At 46.0% G+C, this 10,125-nt stretch overlaps 1 protein-coding gene across 3 annotated transcripts in view; it reads right to left on the reverse strand.

Moving 5' to 3' along the window:
- Positions 1-10,125, reverse strand: part of ASCC2 (activating signal cointegrator 1 complex subunit 2) — a 45,079-nt gene that overhangs the window by 14,955 nt on the left and 19,999 nt on the right. For all 3 annotated transcript variants that reach the window (XM_012805287.2, XM_023513289.1, XM_023513290.1), the window contains 7 exons: positions 9,401-9,468; positions 8,559-8,669; positions 7,346-7,458; positions 2,123-2,197; positions 1,099-1,206; positions 802-870; positions 553-627 (listed from right to left, as the gene is read on the reverse strand). In XM_012805287.2, coding sequence (XP_012660741.1) covers positions 553-627; positions 802-870; positions 1,099-1,206; positions 2,123-2,197; positions 7,346-7,458; positions 8,559-8,669; positions 9,401-9,468 — 619 coding nt within the window. The remainder of the gene's footprint in view (positions 1-552; positions 628-801; positions 871-1,098; positions 1,207-2,122; positions 2,198-7,345; positions 7,459-8,558; positions 8,670-9,400; positions 9,469-10,125) is intronic.

The raw sequence follows: 10,125 nt of genomic DNA on the forward strand, positions 1-10,125 counted from the left end.
AAATAAAATAAAATAAAAATAAAGTATAGAACTATCCATGTCACCTCCTGTTTCATGGCCTTTGGTGCTCCCCAGTGCTTACAGGACATAGCCTAAACTTCTTAGTGTGTAGGGCTGTGCAGGTCACTAGCCCTCAGCTCACCTGCATGGCCCAACCCCGTTCTGGGAGAATCCCATCCTGTACTCTACACTCTATGGGCTCCTCAGAGCCTGCTCTGTCCTCTATCCATTGGCAACACTCTTGTCCTTGCCTTTAGTGCTTGGCCTTCTTCTATTCCTTCTGCTCTTCTTGGGTTGGCCATCACTTCCATCTGATATCCCCATCCCAAGCTCTCTTTGGTGAGGTGCCTCCCCGCCCTCTGAATTCCTTCCACTCCAACTGCCTGGTTACCCACCCGCTTTCTCTTGTGCAGTGAGGTCTATGGGGGCAGGGCTGAGTTCATTTCAGTCACACAGGGCCAGATCCTCAAGAAACACCTTGAGAAATGCCTTGAGAAGACTCTGACCTAGGTAGGCTGGGCCCCATCCCAGTGGACCGTGGTAGAAGGATACAAGACTGATGAAGCCTGCTGTAGCAAGCTGATGTCTTCGGCTACAGGAAAGAACATGTCATAGTCCCGAAGGAACCTGTCAGGTGGAGAGCAAATGAGAAAGACAGGGCTGGGGCCACGTGGACACTGTTCTATTGCAGGGCACTTCCTGTGTCTGTTGCCAGGACCTTAGAGTTGGGGTGAGCCTCATGGGGACTGGTGGGAGGACATGAACCTGTTCCACTGCTAGTTCCAGGTCAGTCACACTCACCTCTTCTCCTGCAGCAAGGAGCTGAAGATCTGAAGAAACTCTTCGATGAAGCCCTGAACATTTTCACAGCTGGAACAGGACACCAGGGAAGATGAGCCCAACTAATGTAACATGATCTGAAGTTCCCTTTCATGCCCACCCTGCCCCTCTGCAAAGCTGTGGACCATTAGAGTAAAGAGACATTCTTCTTGATTTCCATTTGTTTAGCCAATCCCAGAACAAAGGAGGAGGCCAAGGTGAAGTGACAGAAACTTTCCTTCTGGGCACTTCCAACAGGATCAGTTCTCAAGGGCTTACCTGCTTTCTAGAATGGGAAGGAGGCAGATCTGGTGCAGGATTATGTGAAAAATCTCCATTAGCTTCTTCCTGGAATGGGAGAGCCTCTGCCATAGGTCACCCAGCAGCCTTTGAAGGCCAGAGGAAAAAAAGAAAGAGATTTAGGAGACCACAAAGCACCAAGGGCAGCAGATGCTCCCCCCAGCAGTTGTAGGTGCCTCCCTAGGGCAGAGAAGGCCTCAAAATTCACTGCTGAGAGCAGCTGGCAAAAGGCTGTAGGCCAGAAGTGGCCATATGGTTCCAGAGCTGCTTCTCAGTTCAAATAGTGGCTCAGGAACCAGCAGGCTAGTTACCAAAGAGCTTGAACAATGCTGAGGAGCAGGCTTTAATGCAGGGCCCAACCATCATGTCTTTTAAGCCACAGGGTTAATGGACTTAATAGCCCAGGTACATGCAGTACTTAGAGACAAATCTCCTTTGTGCTCTTTGGTAACATTTAACTCTCTACTTGTCACAATCTTTTCTTTTTTTTTTTTTTTGAGACAGAGCCTCAAGCTGTCCCCCTGGGTAGAGTGCCGTGGCATTACAGCTCACAGCAACCTCCAACTCCTGGGCTCAAGCGAGTCTCTTGCCTCCGCCTCCCAAGTAGCTGGGACCACAGGCGCCCGCCACAACGCCCGGCTATTTTTGGTTGCAGCCATCATTGTTGTTTGGCGGGTCCGGGCTGGGGATTCGAACCCGCCACCTTAGGTGTACGTGGCTGGCGCCTTAGCCGATTGAGCTATAGGCGCCGAGCCCACAATCTTTCTCCTTTGGTCCTCTCATAATTCCTTACAGAGCACTGTTTTGTTTTTGAATCTTAAGAATTAAAAAAAAATGTAGTGGCCAGGAGGCAGTGAAGTAGGGACACATGAGCCCAAAGCTGCACAATCCCTGGTCCTACCCCCTGTCTTAGAGAAGTGGACGGTGAAGTCTGGGGAAGGCAGAGCCCATGCTTGGGCCTCTCTTTACCAAAACCACATTCTAAGTTTAGTCCCCGCCTCACTTGCTATCTTCAAGCCTCCTCTTCTTAACTGCAGACTCCATTTCAGGAATTGCCACTTCGTAAAAGGAAGCTAGCCTGCGGAGGCACACATGGGTAAAACACTGGATTAGTTCATAAATGTCACACTTCATGAGAAAGCCAAAGCAAAAACAAGCAAGTAGAAAAGTCCATTTCCTGTTTCCACACCGTTTTCTCCAAGGATTCCCCTGGTTCCTCCCTGTACCCACCCCAGATTGACCAGTATGGCTAGTCCCAGGAATAGCCTCACGGGAAGTGACTTGTATCTTTGTCCCTCATTCAGATGAGGACCCAAGGCCCAGATAGGCTCATTCTAACATGGTAACCAGATGACCACCCAGAACTTACTGAAGTTTGAGAAATAAATACAACGTTATTCTTTTTGCTTACTCAAAAACTGCCCACTTTATGTGCATGGAAATGTGCATTTATATAATAATCTTTCTTAGATTGGTTATGTGATAGAAAGAAAAAGGTTTAGCTTTGGCAACAAAAATAGTTTTGGCATGATTTGCTATCTTTAAAAATTGTTTTATAGTTTTATTTTTTTTTTTTTTGAGACAGAGTCTCACTCTGTTGCCCTGGATAGAGTGCCGTGGGGTCATAGCTCACAACAACCTCAAAACTCCTGGGTTCAGGCTACATCGTCTTGCCTTAGCCTCCAGAGTAGCTAGGACTATAAGTACCGGACACAACACTTGGCCAGTTTTTCTATTTTCAGTAGAGACAGGGTCTAGCTGTTGCTCAGGCTGATCTCAAACCCCCGAGCTCAAGTGATCCACCCACCTAGGCCTCCCAGTGTGCTAGGATTACAGGCATGAGCCACCGTGCTTGGCTTTAACATGAAAATGTCAACATAATATTTGTATTTGTTTATAATAGGCTAAATATTCTCATGATTTAAATGCAGCATATTTTGGGGGGGAAGGAGACAAAGTCTCACTATGTTGCTCTCAGTAGATAGAGTACTGTGGCATCACAGCTTAAAGCAACTTCAAACTCTTGGGCTTAAGCGATTCTCTTGCCTCAGCCTCCCAAGTAGCTGGGACTATAGGTGCACGCCACAATGCCCAGCTAAATGCAGCATTTTTTACATTTGTTCGTTTGTTTATTGAGACTTGCTCTGTCAGCTGGGCTGGAATGTCATGGCCTCAGTCTAGCTCACAGCAACTTCAAACTTCTGGGTTCAAATAATCCTCCTGCTTCAGCCTCCCAGAGGGCTAGGAGTACAGGCATGAGACACTGTGCCTGGCCTTTTACATTGGTTTATGAGTTAAGTCAGCCCTATCTATGTAACTTTTTAATTAATTAATTTTCTTGATGCAAGGTTGCTCTGTTGCTCAGGCTGATGGCTCAAACTGTCAGACTGAAGTGATCTTCCTGCCTCCTCCTGCTGAGTATATGGGATTATAGACACCCACCTTCTAACTTCCATAAAATCAAAATGATATATATAAGATCTTTTTCAAATACATGTAATTATACTACTAAAAAAACAACAGAAAACAGCTTCTATTAGTTCCCTCCCTCCTCGGACAGCAAACCAGAATCCTTCTCTCTCATATATTCATATCTGGCACTGTGTAGCCAACCTTCTGTTTTACCTCGGGAACTCCACACATATCCCTTCCCAGCATCCTGCCCTCCCACAGATTAACATTCTCATAGCCCTCCGGCTTCCTCTCAGGCCAACTCTGCCATAGCTCTCCACATCTCCCTCATCTTCCCCCTCGTGGCAGCAAGCCAGACCTACTCCTCCCTATGCACTTCCAGGCCCTGTTCACCCACAGGATTGCTCTATCCCAGGACTAGATGCAATGCACCTGGAACATGTCTCCCTGACAACCAAAAACACAGCTGCCTCTGTTCTACAGTATAATTCTTCCTCTGAAAATTTTACACTTCCCAAAGCCAGAACTGCAGCTTTAAGTGCCTAGGATAGTGTTCAATTTTTCAGCAGGCACTCTAAATAATTGTCAATTGTCTGGTTTCTGGTAATAGCTATCCTACCAGAGCAGAGTGTAACTAAGCCAAAAGAGGCAGGCCCTACTAGGCTCACAGTATGGCACCAGAAGAAGACAGAGAGGGCAGTTTGGCCCAAACAGGTTCAGTTGTTGCCAGGATACATTGCTGGTGGGAGGGTAAATTGAAACAACCCCTATGGAGGGTGATTTGGCAAGATCTATGAAAATTAAAAATGCACATACCATCTGTCCCTCCAATTTTACTTCTAGGAATTATTCCTCAGATATACTTGCAAAGGTACAAAATGATGTGTGTGCAAAGACAGTGTTTGTATTTTTTTTTGTAATAGTGAAACAAAAAAACAAAAAAAACCAAGAAAAGACCTAAAGAACCATCTATTCCATGCTGTCTGCAACTACATACCTGCCATACCAAAGACAGAGGGTGCTTCATGCACTCGCACAGCGCCACCAGTAAGTAAAAAAGTAAAATACACATAGATGTGTAATACTAATATGCCAGCCTAATTTTTTTTTTTTTTTTGAGACAGTCTATGTTGCGCTTGGTAGAGTGTCGTGGTGTCACAGCTCATAGCAACCTCAAACTCTTGGGCTTAAGCGATTCTCTTGCCTTAGTCTCCCAAGTAGCTGGGACAACAGGTGCCTGCTACAACACCTGGCTATTTTTTGTTTGCAGTTGTCATTGTTATTTAGCAGGCCAGGGCTGGGCTCGAACCCACCAGCTTCAGTGTACGTGGCTGGCACCCTACTCACTTAGCTATGGGCACTGAGCCAACATAAAATGTTTTTAAAGGGGGAAGATATATAATGTATATATTTGCTCATATATGTATATGTTTATGTGTTTCTCTGGAAAATTCCACAAGAGAAATAATGACAACAGTTGTGTGTAAAGAAGATTTTCCACTGTGTATTTTATACTTCGTGAGTTTTGAACCATGTGAATGTATTATTCATTCATAAAATTAAAAGAAAGAAAGAGATCTACCCAGATATTCTTAGGTAGCTGTGAGAAAAAGGAAGAAGACTGTTATAAGAGAGACCAGCAACAGAGCTTCTTGGGCCACTGTAACCCCTTTCAGAGTTCTTGGGAAAAGAGGTGGCTGCATTTGCTAAGAGGATATGTTCCCGTGCTGACTCCAGCAGTCTAAATAGGCCGGGCCAGCCCCAGGCCATTTGTGGGTCAAAGACAGTGTCACTTTCAGTCAAAAGCCCTTCCCTTTTTTTTTTTTGTAGAGACAGTCTTACTTTATCGTCCTCGGTAGAGTGCTATGGCATCACAGCTCATAGCAACCTCCAAGTCCTGGGCTTAAAGCAATTCTCTTGCCTCAGCCTCCTGAGTAGCTAGGACTACAGGCGCCCACCACAACACCTGGCTATTTTTTGTTGCATTTTAGCTAGGGCTGGGTTCAAACCTGCCACCCTCAGTATATGGGGCCAGTGCCCTACCCACTGAGCCATAGGCACTGCCCAGTGCTTCCCTTTCTTCTCACCCCTGCCTCTACAGCTCCTTGCAGGAAAGTCAGCTCTTCCAAAACTTATACCCATTCTATCTCCAAAGACCCTTGCAAGAGCAATTTGTGCCACATTTGGGAAGATGCTTGAACAAAATGGGAAAATATCTATGGTAAGTGGAAATGAGCAGGGTACAAAATTCTAAAACTAGTGTCATCTCTCATGGTGATATGAATTTCCTATGTTTCTGTATTTTCCAAATTTCCAATAAGCATGTGCCATTTGCTATCTACAGTTCCATCTCAATACCTTTCTTCTGGGGAAAATGCTGATCAACACTTTATTCTAATACTCTCTGGGAAGCTGATCAATCTTAAAGCCCAATTTCCAAAAGCTGGGGAACCAGGGGGGGTCATGGCACTAGCTGCCATCTCTGACACAGGTCAGTGCTAGATAAATGTTTTGCTGAATGGGAAAGTAAATGACAAGATGGATGGATGACTGCATGGATGGGGTTGGGCAGCTCCCAGAAAGTGCTGTGAATGGGAGGGACAGATGCCTGGCAAGAGTGACAATCAGAGGTACTGAGAACTGGAGTGTTGCCAGATAATACACAGACTGCCAGCCCCTTCACTACGGCCTGGGAGCCCGTGCCCGTGCCCGTGCTCCCCTTTCTTACTAAACAAGGAACAGATGCTTATGGTGCCAAGATGGCAAAGTGTTGTCCCCCTCCCTGTCCCATATTTGCTTCCATGTCTGTCTTCATCCCAGCAGGATCTTTTTATGATTCCAATGGATAAAAGCCTCAAGTGACTCCCAGCTGCCTATAAAGACCCTGCCAGCAAATACAAAGCTCTTCCCAAATTCAGCTCTTCTGAATTCTACTGACTTACTCAAAGTCAGCTCTTGTTATTGATGGCTTGTTTTCCTGCTGTCCTGGTGTCCCCACCCTGTGCCTCCTATTGCATTCTATTCCTTGGCTCTCCTCAGAACATACTTTGGACCTTTGCCTGTTATACTTCACTTACTTAGCATGCCCTTCCTGCCACTATAGCTTTTCTTTGTCTGGAAGATTTCCATTCATTCTTAAAGACTTACTTGATTGACAGATTGATTGAAAGGGTCTCACTTTGTCACCCAGGCTAGAGGGCAGTGGCACTGCAACCTCAAACTCCTGGGCTCAAGCAAACTTCCTACCTTACCTTCCCAAGTAGCTGGGACTACAGCCAGGTGCTGTCATACCCAGCTTATGTTTTTCTATATTTTGTAGATATGGGGTCTTGTTATGTTGTCCAAGCTGGCCTCAAAAGATCCTCCCACCTCAGCCTCCCAAAGTGCTGAAATTACGGGAATGAGCCACCATGCCTGGCCTTCCAGACCTTTTTAAGGGTCACTTTCTGGCCCCTGTCCTTGTTGTTTCCTTGTGTGTGTTCTGCCCTGGGCTAGATGTTAAAGTCCTCAGACCATTTCTTATTATCATGCCCTGTACCTGTGCACAATAGGGACTTTGAAACAAAATGATATGAAACTAAAACTACCCTTGGTTGTGTTATTGGCTTTTTTCCTTCCCTGTCCTGTTCTTAACCAAAAATGGGAATGCTTCTAAAATGCTGGCTCCATGCAAGAAGATGGCTTATCTGTCTCTTTTATTGCTGTATCCCCAGACTGGAGGATGGACTGATATATTCTAAGCATCTGGTAAATACACGTATTTCTTAAATAAGTATGTGAACCAGAACCTCTACTTCAAAAGCTACTACCATACCTGTAACAAAAGTCATGCTTCTGGAAGGTTTGGCAGGCCAAAGGGAAGATATCGAGAAAGGCCCAAAGTGTAGTGGAGGTATCACAAAGGTAGAGAACAATGTCCTTTAACTCCTGTTGTCCAAAGAAAATAGCACATTATTCTCCTCTGCCCTCAGATACAAATCTGCAATGAGTCTGAGACAAAGGTGACAAAGTTAGGGTCTCCAACAGGCAGGATATAGCACAGGAGAACTTTGGAGGTTCTGGGTAAAGCCTGGCTAATCCACCTCCAGGAGCACAATCTGGGCAAGTCACCTCATCCTCTCTAAGCCTCAGGTCTTGCTATGGCCTTACACCCAATGTTCTCCAGAGTTACTTCTAGTTCTAAGATAAGAGGAAGCTCTCGTCTAAGCTGAAGGAAAACTAAGCCCTGAATCTGAAGACAATACCTCTGGTCCCATGCAGAGAAGGAACATCCCAATGAGGATAAATACCAAGCCCACACTTTTTTCACACTTTGAAGAGGATATATAGAATAAGAAGTACCATCTCACTTTCCTGATTATCTTGACACCTCTGTAAAGATGGCAGGGCAGCTGTTAGGACCTCCATTTTATAGAAGCTTCAGAGGGATAAGATAATTTGCTGCTGCAGCACCTGGCATATACTTTTCTGAAACAAGACTACAGACTCCAGGAGAGCAGCTCATGGTTACCTTGCTTAAGCTCTACCTCCAGGGCTTAGTTAAGCACCTGACACATGATTAGGCTCCTCCACTGTTTGCCTTCTGTCTGTCATCCTCACAGACTCTAAATTCCACGAGAACAGGCACCTTGTCTGCTTTTCTTTACTGCTTTATCCCCCAGGCATAGCACAGGGCCTGCCACATGCTGGGGGTTCTCAATATAAATCTATTGGATGAATGATGAGCTCAAGGAATAATGCACAAATGGGCCTACTGAGTGAAGTAAGTGCAGACTACACCCCCATCCTCTGAATTCTAGCTCCTTGTTCTTTCTACCACTCCATAAATGAAGCTCCCAGAGAGAATTGCAAGCCCGCTGAAAAGTATTCTAAACCTGAGAACTCACTGAGCCAAGGAAAGAGGCTATGAGTAGGGGTGGAAGCCACTGGGTCCTCCTCTATCAAAACAATCTTCCCAGCCTTGGGGCAGCCAGGCTTTCCCTGGAGGGAACTGGCAGGAGGGAGGCTGGGCTAAAGGGCAACCTCACCAGGAGAGGCATGTCGCTGGGGGTCAACCGGCCCCTCTCCTCGAGCTTCTGAGGTGTGGTGCTGGCCCCATCCCCTTGCAAACCACAGTGCTGGAGGATATTGCTGAAGACCTGTGAAAGACAAAAAGGACTCTCTCACATCCTACTAAACCCCGGCTAAGACCAGGGCCTGCAGCCAGGGTTGGGTAGTAAGAAAACTGCTTTGGAATCGCTGGAATTGGTAACAATGTCCGCAGGATACTAGCTGAGGAAATTATCTTCTCAGAGAGCAGTGTCAGAATAAAAACTGTGTTAAGATGAGGATTATGGGAGCATCCTTCTTATAGGATCGTGGAGAGAGCTGAAAAGACAACATGTATGTAAAGCTCCCAGAATCCGGCAGATACCATCCAGCTGGATAGGCTGAGCAAGTATCTGGGCACAGGAGATATCTCTTGTTGGTGGGATAATGGAGGAAAAATAATATTCCTCTTTCTTTTTTCTCATATTTTCCGAATTTTCTACAATGAACATTATTTCATGAAATAATTTTGTGAAACTTTAAAGTTCTTAGACCTGTGGAGAAACACAGGTCTGTTAGAGGGATACCCTCAGAGGCATATGGCTATTGGCAAGCAACACAAAACGCAAGCCAAACTCTTTTTGTGTGAAGACCAGGCAGACCTTAGATTTCAGTCCTGTTCAAGATGTGGAAAAGGTAAATTCCAAGGGGTGTGGTTGGGAGGGGGGTGGAATAAACATGTTCTCCAGCTCTTCCAGCAAAGTCAAGGAACACTATCAAGTAGGGGGAAGAGGTCTGCCTCCCAAGTGCACCCTCCCCTGGGCAGTGCAAAAGTGGGTACCTGAAGGATGGTGGGCATGGTTTGATCCAGGTCATTATAGTAACTTGGCTGTTGGGTAAAGATGTTTCCTAAAAAGAGAAGAGAAAGGTAGGAATTGGAAGCTGGGGGATAGGGTTGGGGCAGTGAAAAGGTCTTCCTAAGATTGTCTGTGGGTAGGAACTAGGACTAGTTTTGGCCCCAGGCCTTGCTGGCACTGAGCCTTGGCCCAGCCTAGAAACCTCCCCAGGGTGGGGAGGGACCTTATTCAGTACAGTTTAACCTTTTAGGTACCTCTTGCCTAGTGAATTACGTAAAGGACCTGCCCTGGTCAAACAGGCTTACCCTGACGATCCCACAGATTGATCACATGTGGGTACTGTGCCTCCTATGACAGCTTTGACTTTGGAAGTGGGAGTTAGTCATCCAGGAAAATTAGGAGACATGATCTCTCTGATCAAGAAACCTGGATATAACAATCCAGGACTCCTTCTAGCTATACCTCCAAAGATGTGAGGAGATTCCAGGGAGAAATTTCTCTGGAAATTCTTGCACTTTTACCTTGGGAATAGGCTGGCCCTACTAATCCATCCCACTCTAAGGTGAGAGACCTGAGACAGCTAGAGATAGATTCACCACACATTTGCAGTTGTTCCTATAAGATGAACCCTGTCTCCAAGTGTTTACTATACTTCAAAAGCTGCTGCTGTGGCTCGGCACCTGTGGCTCAAGTGGCTAAGGCGCCAGCC

This window comes from Otolemur garnettii, unplaced genomic scaffold, assembly GCF_000181295.1.
Source record: "Otolemur garnettii isolate 467f Iridium unplaced genomic scaffold, OtoGar3 scaffold00038, whole genome shotgun sequence".
In the NCBI taxonomy this organism is placed as follows: Eukaryota; Metazoa; Chordata; class Mammalia; order Primates; family Galagidae; genus Otolemur; species Otolemur garnettii.